This window comes from Oryctolagus cuniculus, chromosome 3 (genome assembly GCF_964237555.1).
Source record: "Oryctolagus cuniculus chromosome 3, mOryCun1.1, whole genome shotgun sequence".
Taxonomy (NCBI): Eukaryota; Metazoa; Chordata; class Mammalia; order Lagomorpha; family Leporidae; genus Oryctolagus; species Oryctolagus cuniculus.
In genome coordinates, this window is record NC_091434.1 from 38,585,976 (window position 1) to 38,598,738 (window position 12,763).

Below are 12,763 nucleotides of genomic sequence, written 5' to 3' on the forward strand. Positions count from 1 at the left end.
GGACTCCAGCCTGCCTCCCCATCTAGCCTGTTCCTCTCAGAGATAGACTGAACCGGTCTCTCCGTCCCCGGCTCTCTGCCCGCATTGCCAGAATCTCCCTGGTAATGCTGTTCTCGTCTCTGTCTGACTGCCCTGGCCCACGTGACCCTCGACGAGCAGGAGCTGCGTCCCACTCATCCTGTCTCCTCGGGGCCAGGGCACAGAGCCTTGTGTCTGTGTGCCCCGCGAGCCCTTGGCAGCAGTGCCTGGCACAAGAGAGGCTCTCAGCACTTACAGGTCATGCAGACAGAGGTACAGGCCCTTAACGCTTATCAGCAAGACTGAATTTAAAAAATTAAAAACCTTTCAACTCTCAAAGTTGGTTCTAAAGCTCAACTGCCACAGAAGCTGACTTGGCTGTTTCTAGACTTATCTCAGTTAGCTTGAATATTCATGTTTGCTGAAGATATATTACTATATTTAAATGTGGGATGCTGCTGTAAAACCAGTTGGTGATGTTATGTAACATACAGTTACTGCACAGTACTATATTTCTAAAAATATGAGAAATTCTGAGGCCCTACAAACCCCAAATTATTTTTTTAAAATCAGTTTTGTTAAGACATCTTTATTAAGATGTAATAAAATATACCTATTCTAAGTATATAGTTTGAGTTTTAGCAAATATATACACTCTTATAACCACCAATACAGTCAGGTTATAGAACTTACATTCCACGACAGTTCTCTTGTACCCACATCTCCCTGCGCCTCACCTTTGGCTCCAGGCAACCACCGATCTGCTTCCTACCACTACAGATTACATTTGCTTGTTCCAGAATTTCATATAAATTGAATCCATGTCTTTTGTATCTGACTTCTTTTGTGCATCGAAATGTGCTTGAGATACTTCCAGTTGTGGAAGTATCAGTAGGTCATTTGTTTTCCTTGCTACATAGCAATTAATCATCTCTGCTGTTGTAGAGGAGAAGCAGTTGTGGCCAATAAAGAATGCGTATGATTGTGTTCCAGTAAAGCCTGATCCACAAAACCAGATAGGCAGCATGCTGGGCAAGTGATGTGAAGATGGGGATGATGCTTTGAGCATGATGAGGGAAGACCGGTTTTGAGGCCATGTTCAGGATAAACAGGGGAGGCCTGAACCTTGAAGGAGGTGGTGTAGCTGGAAGAGAGAAGTAGGCGTATGTAAAAGACATTTGAAAACAATAAGGTAGAGAAGGACTTGTGAAGCTCGGGTGACCATGAGAGTAAAAAAATAGTGCATCAGAAATATGAAAGCAGTGCGAGGGGCTGGTCTGAAGAATATTTAGTTCCATCAACTAGACCTGGATAGCACACTCATTTTGAAAATTGCTTTTTGTAACTAGGGAATTGGTGACCTTGAATTTTCACAAAATTTCATTAGTACTTATTCTAAGGTATGTCGTGTTGTTCTTCATTTTCATTGTACCCTTGAATGCCTGATTGTCTGTTTTTAGCTCTGTATGTATTTGTGGTCAACTTCACTTTCTGCAACTATTACAATGACAACTATGTATGTAGTATATGCATGGCAGGAAAAACGTGGATAATCACAGGAATTTGTAGTAACAAACTGGGTATATTTTCCGGGTTCTTATTAAGAGATCTGTCAAGGCCTGAGAGCTGCTTTAGATGCACCTCATCTCTGCGTCTGTGATGTGGAAGCCACTGCTTGTCCCTCTGGGTGATTGGGGGTGTCTGATGTTGCCAGCCCTCTCCTGTTTGACTTGTTAGATTGTCACTGTGAAGGTCAAGTGGTAGGAAGGTACTTTTTATGGTTTGTTTACTTAAGCTGTGCTTTGTTCTCCAGTTTGCCAGAGAGAGCCTCTTTATACACCCACAAAGGAAATGCCAGATCTTTTTTAAAGATGAGGGGATGAATATGACATCCTGTATTTTCTCTATCTTAAGCCCTACTATTTTCAACATGTTCAACAGGATAACTTTTTTTTTTTTTTTTTTTTTGGTAAGCTGCTGAATTTGAAAGGTGTTTGGTAGTAGGAAGTGTTAGGAACAGGAAGTCAGTAGCAGACACATAAAGGCAGACAAGCCGAGCTGTATCAGCCACAGCGTGTAGGTGAGACAGTAGTGACGGGAGCAGTTTTCAGTAAGTACCTGTGTGGGCCAGTGTTGCTCTGGGGGTCTTCATTGTTAACTTATTTATTTAACTGTGACTCTGGTAGATGATGTCCTTTGTTTTACAAATGGGGGGAATGAAAACTCAGAAGAGAGAAGTCATAAGGAGCCTAGCACTCCTTAGGAATGGAAGAGTCAGAATTAGAAGCTAGATACAATGCTGATGCCTATATCCTTTCCAATATTGAGAATGAAAAATAGGATAATAAGTAAGGTTGGCACTCAGAGGAATTAGGAGCTATGTAGGACTACTATGGCATATTAGAGACATGGGGTGTAGGAACTTGTCTTCTAAGACACATGGCCAGCCTTTGTCTTGTGACTGACTACACAGATCACGAGAGAGCTTTGCAGTCCAGTGGGCACAGAGCTGGGGACTGTGACACAGATCTGCTGGTCTTCAGCAGGTCACTCACCTTCTAAGTTGCAGTGTCCTTGTCTACACGGCAGAATTGACAGTTGAGGCATCTCCCACTTTTAATAGACCATAATTATTTAGATGCTATAGTAATAGAAGACTTGATTTGATCTTTAGGTCTAAAATCTCGTTAGTATAATAATAAAATAGCTAGCATTCAGCACTTCCACAGTGTAAATATTTTTCATGCCTTTTTCTCACTTGATTCAAACAACAGCTCTGGAGGTAAGTATAGGTTACTGTCACCTTCTCCATTTTACAGAAGAAAAATGAAGACTTAGAGGTTAAGTAACTCACCCAAGGTCACATTCCTGTCCGTGCAGAGCCAGGACTCAAACCCAGGACTTCACGACCTGTAGATTGGTGATCTTTATCACTGTATCATCCTAAGCTGTGTTCTGTGAAGGCTGAGAAAGAGTTCTCAAAATTTTTTTCCTTTCACTTCAGATTTCCTTCTCACATATTTAGAGCTTGAAATGTACTTTATCTTGAAAATAAAAAGGGTAAAGTACTTACTCCAGTGCCAGTGATCAGTAAATGTTAATGCTATTTTTCAAAAAATTCTAGCTTCTGTGAGAATATACTAAAATGTAATTTTCATGGATTTTGAAAAATCCTCCTACATAATTGAAATTTTTGTTTTTTCAAGTATATAGTTTTATCCCTTTTGAACTGGGAGTTTATCCCATTTAGAAGTGGTTGTTTTGTGTGTTGTGTTCTCCCCTCAAACATATAAGTTGAAATCAAACCTCTTTTAAACAATGTTAAATAAATTGGTAATAATGAAATAAGAAATTTGCTTGAATTCATTTTAAACTTTAAAAATGTAGTTATACCACTCAGTAATATATGTTTAAATAGTGTGTAATCAAAATTTATGGTATGATTTTTACTTTAGAAGCTCTCTTATTAAAGGATATGTTAATAAAAATCATTGGTGAAATGATCTTTTGTAACATTTCTTTGGTTGTCCAATTTCATGACAGTAATTTCACTGATTTTTCACAATAGCCTAGAAAACTGAAATATACTGGATTCATTTACCCAGATTCTCCTTTTTAGATGTCTGCTCCAACGAGGATCTCCCTGAAGTTGAGCTGGTGAGTCTGCTCGAGGAACAGCTACCACAGTACAAGCTAAGAGTGGACTCACTCTTCCTGTATGAGAATCAAGACTGGACTCAGTCCCAGCCCCAGCAGCAACATGCATCTGAGGCCCTCTCGCCAGTCCTTGCTGAAGAGACGTTCCGCTATATGAGTGAGTACTTTGTACCCTCTTAGAGTTTGTCTGTTGAACATGGGTGTCAGGATACTGACTTGTAAAAGATTTGACCAAGGGACCAGCATTGTGATGTAGCAGGTTAGGCCGCCACCTGAGACACCACTTCCTATATGGGCACCATTTCCAGTCCTTTAGTAGTTGTTGCTTGTGTATGCCAGCTCGTACTGGAACTGTGTCTGTCTGAATGCAGAAAGTTTGTCCTCTTTATACTTCAGTGGCTAGTGTTACAGGCATACTTAGATGTCCCCATTTTTTCCATCTTGTACTTGATATTTTCCTCAGGCTGAATAGAAAAGGAGTTTTCTTAGGAAGCAGTGAGATTATTTAAAGTTGTCAGATTGCTTCCTATCTGTCAGTTTGCTATCCTGAGCTATAACTCTCTGACTCGTATTTTCTCTATTCAACACTGTCACAGAGTTTATGCCAGTCATTAAGAAACCTAGTTCTTTGGTCTATAAGTAATATGCAGTTATAATAATGCCAGGCAGAAGTTATTGTTCACTGTATGATCAGCTCTGTTATTTACTTAAAGAGGCTGAGCAGATATGTCCTGAAAATAGGTTTGTTTTCATACCAAATTGTCAGAAATGACAAAATTAAATAGAGGAATTTTTTAAAGGACTTAAAAAATTATTTATTTGAAAAGCAGAGGTATAGAGAGAGAAAGAGAGAGATCTTTCATCTGTTGGTTCACTCCCCAAATGGTACAACTGCCAGGGTTGGGCCAGGCCAAAACCAAGAACCAGGAGCTTCATCCAAGTCTCCCACATGGGAAGCATGTGCCCAACTACTTGGGCAATCCTCCACGGCTTTCCCAACCTCCTTAGCAGGGAGCTGGATCATAAGTGGAGCAGCCTGGAATAAAACCAGTGCCTATATCGGATGCCAGTGTTACAAGCAGTGGCTCAACAGCTATGCCACAATGTCAGTCCAAGTAAAGGAATTTTTAAATTTTAAAGTATGGAGACCTATTTTACATTTGACTTCATTCCAAAAATCTGCATGAAGGCTGAGCTGGCTTTTTTTTTTTTTTTTTTTTTTTTTTCACTTCATTTGTTAGAAAAGTGTTGTATGCCTAGTAGCTGTTAGAATATATAATTAAATTTTTTAGTTCAACACTCATGTTTGTGAAATTCCTTTAATTTTAATTAGACTAGAGATTTTATTTGATCTTAGACATTTTCCCATCCAATGCTTCAGTGTTTTCAATGCCAGATTGTCACTGGAGCATGATTGTTGTGAAATACTCATTTGCATGATAATCATTAACTTGCTTGTAGTTTCCTAGAACTTTTACTGTTCAAAAAAAAAAAAATGAGTAAGCATGTTTAGACTTGAAATATTCCAAAGCCCAAGTAAAACTACATTGTTGTACTCACTTTTTCTGTTAAATAGTAAGACTAAGGCTCTCTGTGTTTTCTTAACTTCTTAGGTAGAGAAATTACTTGCTTGAAATTTTCTGGAAAATTTTGTTTAGAAGAAACACTATTTTTTATGTCCATTTCCTTTTGCTCCTTGAGTTTTCAACCTTGTGAGAGCTTTCAAACTGAAATTTCATCAGGATAAACTTAGTTTATCATTATTTTGATAAAGTGACACAGAAATTGCCCCTTGGTTTACAAGGCCCCTGATGGGTGGAACTATAGCTAAAAAGATCTCTTAGATCATAATTCAATGGAGTTACTTTTAGGATGAATTGTCAATGAAAATACAAGAAAATAAAGGATATTTAAGTTCTAAAATACTTTTCAAGACTTTATACAAAATCTCAATGTTAAGGAAACAATCTAGAACTGGAGATCAATAGGATAATGCAGATCCCTCTGTTAAGGTTCTGAAAAGTTCCTCTTCCTTTAGTCTGCGGTACTATCGTCACTTTAGTAATTTGAAAATTGTACTATATAGGATGCATTTAAAATTATGAAACAAATAAGCTAAGATTATAATTGATCTGCTAATACTTTATCTCTGCTCTGTAGTCTCACTGTCATTTTAAAGGTATCAATTCTTTGGGTTAATAGTTCAGTCAAATATACATAAACATGAATTTGCATCTTACGAATGTAAAAGATAAATGATTTACTTTATTTATCAAATTGGCCAGGGCTTACAAGCAAAATAGAAAATATTCTTCCCTACGGTTTTCTCTCCCCCTGAGATTTCTTACATACCCTGGCAGGCCATCCTAGGGTTACTTTAGCCCCTTCTGACCCCTCCTTCCCTCACGTGCCAGTGACTACTTTTGTCCATCACAAAGAGTTTCAATAGCTAATCAATACAGGTAGCACAAGCAGAGGCACTTTCTTATATAACCCAAAGAAATCAAAAGAGCTGTGAGAAAAAAGAATAGTGATTTGGGAAGAACCGTGGGCAGCATTTCAGAAACATTTCCAACATGAGGGTGGGAACCTGTCTCATATCAATGGGGGAGGGGACTGGTTCTCTAAAGTCACCCAGGCCAGAAACAGACTGCTGACATTTCCCATAGAACACTGGAAAGTGGTGGGTGAGTCTAAAAAGTAATTCCTCCCCAGTCCCTGCCACGCGCACCCACAAAGCTTAAGATGCTTGACAAATGCTTTGCATGCAGTTAGGTCACCCCAGGGTTTCCCAACTGTATTAAGAGTAATCTCAGAGTAAGCTGTAGCCAAGAGACGTCATGCAATCAGGACACAACGCGACAGAAAGTGTTCTGTGTAAAGACCACAAGTAGAAAACTGATCTGCTTTTCAGGGGATTTCCTTTGGGAATAAAGGATCACCTGGCCACACTCTAAAGCATAAGAAAAAGAAGACAGGACATTTTTATTTTGTAAGTTTTATGTAAGCCAGTGGTTTTCAAAATATGGACACTGCCATAAGCATGACTTGGAAACTTGGTAGAAAGGCACACTCTTGGGCTCCCACCTCATCTACAGAATCTGAAACTCTGGATGGGACAAGGAAGTCTATGTTTCTGGAAGTCCTCCTGGTGATATTAACACACATCAAGTTTGAAAACCAGTGACGTAAAGCATTGTCAACAATGCTAAATGGCCATTGCACCCTAGTTGTAGAATTAAGGAATTAGCCAGGGTGTACAAATATTTTTTTTAATTTATTTATTTCTTTGAAAGGCAGAGTTACAGAGAGGCAAAGAGAGAGAGAGAGAGAGAGAGAGAGAGAGAGGGAGAGAGAGAGAGAGGTTTTCCATCCATTGATTCACTCCCCAAGATGGCCACAATGGCTGAAGCTGCACTGATCCAAAGCCAGGAGCTTCTTCTGGGTCTCCCATGGGGGTTCAGGGGCCCAAGGAGTTGAGCCATCTTATGCTGCTTTCCCAGGCCATAGTAGAGAGCTAGATCAGAAGTGGAGCAGCTGGGACTTGAACTGGCACCCATATGGGATGTCGGCACTACGGGTGGTAGTTTTCCCACCATGCCACAGTGCCAGCCCTTAAGGTGTACAGTTTTGCAGAGAAATACTACTTGTAGAAAGTAGTACTTCTGATTAGTAGGTATGTTCTTCCTCAAGCCTTGCCCTCAGAAATCATGGATCAGTGCTGACAGGAGAGGAAATACGGCTGATAATATTCATGAAACATTAACCATAAGTCACATCATAGAAGAGAAGTAAGCCACCATCCTTAGACATCTGCCGTATAAAGGGGGATCTTATCACCTATGCGTCATAAACTAGTTTTTTACTGTCCTTGGGAGAATTGAGGAAAATTAGCACTCAAATCGTTTGTTTCTAGGCCTTACCTCTCTCCTGGAACCTACCGAGAAATGCTAGCCTAGATGGCACGTGTCATATGTCCCAGCTCTTTTGAAGGCAGTTTGTTCATGGTAGAGATATCCTCTGTATTATGGCAGCAAGGGCTGCAATCACTTCTTTAGGTTGAAAATCTCAAGAATCCCTAGTTGTCTGGAGCCATTGCAGTCTTTCCCGTATGAGTGGTAGTTTTGTTTCATTTTCTTGTGGTTTTGGTTTTTTGGTGTGGGCAGTTTGGAGAGTGAATTTTCTTTAAAATTCAGTAATTGTGGTAAAAACTCTAAATCTTGAAAAGGACAGGCATATGAGAGAGTTACCAAGTGCTGTGGACTATAAAAGACAAAGAGAGAAAAATAGATTAACATTGGTATTTCCCATCATGAGTAATGTGGGGTTGTGGTGGCTGATGTGAAATTGTACAGGAATAGAACGTGAAATATGGATAAGTGAAGTGCTTATGTGTGTTATACCCCTCCTCCCATGTTTTCAGAAACATTTGATTCCCCAAGTATTGCGCCACAAGTGTTGAATATTCATTAATAACCTTTGGAAAATAAGTGGCAAAATTGTTCTAGAAAAGTATTTGTCATCTCCCTGACACATAAACATCTTATTCAAGAGTTACATAAGTTCATGTCTGGAAATAAGCAAGGATCACTGATACTTTCCATACCATTTAATATGTTTTCATTTTACTAACTGAGAACTGAAGGGAAAATGGGTTTTGATAGGATTGATTACAATCGCCTGCTTGCCTGTCTACAGTCTTGGTTATAGAATTATAGTGAAGAATTAGTTTATGGCTTTTGAAGCATTTGATCACAGTACCCGAATGCCAGAGAACATAGCAGAGCTTTGCCCAGGGTCCTTTTGGAATCCTCCCAAGCAGCGTGTCCTTATCAGGAGTTCTGTGTTGAAGAAGAAAAGACAGAACTGGCAAGGCTATGTTGCCATCTGCTGGACTGACTGCCATTTCCGTGAAATGAAACTGGCCCTGCCTTTGGGGCTTAGTAGTTGATAGGCTGCTTCGTGTAAAATGTAAGAATTAGAGAATTCCAACTGCTCTCTAGCTGACTTCTCTGCCATCATAAACATTGAAGCATTTTAAAATTCATATTTGATTTTTGAAACCTCTTAGTAAGAGTTGCAATTTTTTTCTCATGGCAGAAATAGCCTTTGTTCTTCGTGGATGTTAGCAAAAAACTGAAAGCCAAGCTACCATAATCTCTACCCAAAGATAACCACTCAACATTTTACTCTCTATTCTTCCAGCCTCTCATATAGAGATAGGTTCACACTTTCCAAAGCAAAATGTGTATCTGTGTTGTTTTATAATATAGACTCATGGATGTATGAGAGTTCTTCATAAAGCTTCTGGAAAATGGAATTAAAAGATACATTTATATCAATACTGTAAGTTTTGAAATCCAGATGTAGTTTTTTCATACTACATATTTCTATGAGTTTTAGAAGACCATGTGTATATTCTGGTACTTGGTTAGATGCGGGCCTGAGGTCCTTTGTGGGGCCCAGTAGAACCTGCAGCACACTGCAAGGAGCCCCACAGTGGGTGCCCACATTACCTAAGGTTTTTCTCTCATCACCTTGTGAGGTGGCCGTTATCACTTCCAAATTAAAATCCCACCTTTTCCACTAATAGCTTGCTTTGTGGTCTTAGACATGTCACATGAGCTTTCTCAGAGGAGAACCCTCAGAGCAGAAAATGAGATCATCAAACTAGATAACTTGTGCAGGTTCAACTCTGAATTTCTGTGCTATGACAGATGGTTAGCATTTATAGGAAATATGTATTGATTTCCCCTCGCCAAAACATGTTTCATTCTAAACATTCCTTTCCTGTATTCCTTCATTTTTTTCTTCCCCTTTGATCATGTGTGACTTGTAGTTAGTGGTTGTTTTTTACTGCCTTAACTTAACTGGTTTTACCTCAAGTTAAATCTGCCATTTCACCCTCAGCTCTGGCCAGTCATGTAACACAAGCCATGTCATACTTTTGAAATTTGTTTTATAAAAACTGTATTTTTGGGACATCTGGTTCTTGCTTTAGGTATTCATGATAGACCATTGATTTGTATCCCAGGCTCCTCATCAGAATGCTACAATCTTCTACTTATTACCAGTGTCCTAGATGGCTTCCAAATCAATTCAGAACCTGGGGTTGCGAACTCACTCTAGAACTGGCTCTAGATTGGATTCAGTTTTGCAGCCCCCGACTGGTTTTCTGTAATTTAGAGCAGAGCTATGTTGATTTGATTGTTTCCCCCGATTTTGTTATTAAGGCCAGAATCAGACCACTCACTATCTGCCTAACCTTTTAATCATTTGCTCTTGCCATGATGCCAGGTTAAAGTATTTTTGTTCCTTAGGCCCAAGATCTGTTCCCTTATCACCGTGGTTAAATTATAGAGCCGGTTTCTCTAATTGTCAATATAAATTATTTTGGAGTAAAAATGTTTATTTCTGTATTTTTTAAAAAATATTTTGTGTTTTATTTTAGAACTTTTCCAGCCATCTCCTAATAATCATCAACCTAGTATATTGTTTTTTCTTTTAACTGGAAAAGGACTGTTGTTAATAATTAAACTGTAGATAACTCAGACACATTTCAGTTAATGGTGCTAGGAAAAAAAATACGGATCTCAGATAAAAGTAAACTTATCCAGTAGTGTCTGGCATATTTAGTCTTCTGGACACCCTAAAGGAACAACAAATGACTTGAATTATAGTATCCACTGCCAACCTAGTGAATTATTTAAGGAGAATTTAAATAAAATCAGGGCCATTTCACCCATTTCACTTGTGTTTAAGGCGTAGTAATTGCGAACAATTATATGATACTTAGTAGTTCACTGAATACTTTATTACTTGGTAGATTATCATATTTATTCCTCCTTTTGACCTTCTGAGCTAAGCATTACCACCTCCATAGCACAAATATGGACTAAGAATCCCAGAATAATTAAGTGACTTGGTCACATTCACTAAATTACCTGAATTCCACTTCACTGCTCAGAATTCCCTGTTCTTTCACATTTCAAGGCAAACTAGTTGTAAGATCAGCCTAAGCCAAAACACACATCCAGATGATGAGAAAAGTGTCATGTAATATGTTCAGAGTAAAAATAATTCCTGTTTTGGTTTATGTGGTTTGCCCTAAAAGATTCTTAGTGTGGCTGTGGAAACATTGGAATCCTATTTACTCTTACACACTAAATTATCCAAATACATCAGTGATTTCTGAACTTGTGAAGTGCTGAAGTATTGGGCTTGAATTATCCTAGCAGGCAGCTTATTTCATAGCAGAGACCCAGATGTAATGAAGGTTTTAGGACAAAGCCTTTTTCATTAAGTTTCTAAGGATTATGACTCATAGAATTACAGAAAGCCCAAGTCTCATTTCTTGTTTATAGTAGTGCACATACTAGGTGATCATAGATGGCCAAGATAAGCACAGCAGACGTCTCTGTGAATTTCTAACAGCATAACCCCTCGGTAACCAGCCCTTTAATAACCAATTCAGATTAGGTCATAGACCAGTTGGCGTTGGAATCCATTCTCCCATCCCCTATTCTCAAAGTGAGTGGGCCAAAACTTTTCTTACTGGGGGAGGAGGAGATAGTTGTGAAGTGCCTGCCCTGTGATCTTTTGACAGTTTCTTAATTCATTGTGTATTGTGCACTTTATAATAATTGGTTCATTTCCTGAGTGTCTAATATGTGAAATACTTCTTTTTATTCTCCTGAATGACTTTTTGTAAAAGCCTGAAATTTTGTTGTTGCTGTTATCTTTCACTTCTTGTGTATATTTTAATTTTTTTGTATTTCTAACACCTATAAACAGTTGCTTTGTTTAATAACTGTCTTAGTTCTAGGCACAGACAGGGTGGAGCAGATGACCAAAACCTACAATGACATTGACATGGTTACACATCTCCTGGCAGAGGTAGGAATGTATCTTTTCTTTCTCGAGTACAAAAAGTTAAAACTTAAGCAGCCTTGGGAATCTATCAAAATTGCATATCAAATGAAAAACGATGATGTCTGTGCCAGAATCAGTGACTCACCAACTGGCATTCCAAAATCAAATGGTTCCTGAAGCTCATTGTTGTGAAGTTGTAGAGGATGTGTTTGTTTGTGTATTTGTTTGTTTAAATGATGCTGGCTGGTCTCCCTGTCCTATAAATAAAAGGTAGGAGGGGAGAACCATTTGTGACTAACGCCTGCTCTCGCTCACCCTGGGGAAGAGCTGTCCCTTCATGCAGCAGCTCCATCGCAGGTGCACAGCCGTTCACAGCTTCTTGCTCTCTGTACTTTCAGTCTGCTTGTCCATGGCAATTTTATTTTGCATGATCTTCAAGTTGTCAGTAGGCTCCTCCTTGTATTTCAGTTTCAGTCGATTTTGGGGAACACGATCCTTCTCTTCAACCTATCCTTCTCCCCTCTTCTCCAACTCCCCAGAATGACTTCTGTGTCTGCCACTTAGCCTGCATTTAAGATGAGATAAATGGGCCTTAAAAATTTGGAGCGAACCATCCAACTGTTTTCATGTGCTGTGGAGAGAAAGTCTAGAACTTAATGTTATTTATGCAGTGATTAGTGTTGCAGGATCTGTATTCCTATGAGGTGGTTAGACATACATAGTTTCCATTCACAGAATACAGTCCCTTCACCACCATGCATATGGGATTCCTGTGGCCTTGCTAAGTATCACCATCTGCCCAAAAGAGTAACTCTGGGTAGAAGCTACCTGCTTGGCTTTTCTACAGGTCTCCCTGAATGTACCCCCAGCTTCTTCGGACTCCCTTTCTCTCTGAACTCTAGGCAGAACCCTGTAGCCTCAGAATTTCCCGTTTTCTTTCCTGTCCTCATTCTTGCACCACTTGACAACAGGGCTCCTGGCTGTGCTTTCCTCTAAGGCACTGCCTCTGGGTGCATGTCAGCTTTGCCTGCCTGCTCCCTGTATCTCAGTTATTTAATCCTCGACAGATAAATGCATTCAGCAAAATCTTGTTAGACTTTTCACATGTGCCAGGCCCAATCCTCATTTTTAAAGGTTATGCTAGTTTTATAATCCTCCAAAATTGTAAATTTAAATAATGGGTTGCTGTATCCTAATTTCCTAGGATAATTCATCT

General features: G+C 39.2%; 1 protein-coding gene across 6 annotated transcripts in view; it reads left to right on the forward strand.

The window, feature by feature from the left end:
* Positions 1–12,763, forward strand: part of TRAK2 (trafficking kinesin protein 2) — a 68,115-nt gene that overhangs the window by 30,671 nt on the left and 24,681 nt on the right. For 3 of the 6 annotated variants that reach the window (XM_051849285.2, XM_008258966.4, XM_070070387.1), the window contains 2 exons: positions 3,638–3,832; positions 11,495–11,571. In XM_051849285.2, coding sequence (XP_051705245.1) covers positions 3,829–3,832; positions 11,495–11,571 — 81 coding nt within the window. In that variant the 5' untranslated portion in view covers positions 3,638–3,828. Of the gene's footprint in view, positions 1–1,991; positions 2,129–3,637; positions 3,833–11,494; positions 11,572–12,763 lie in introns of those variants that run through there. The other 3 variants (XM_070070389.1, XM_070070390.1, XM_008258968.4) reach the window with 3 other exon arrangements.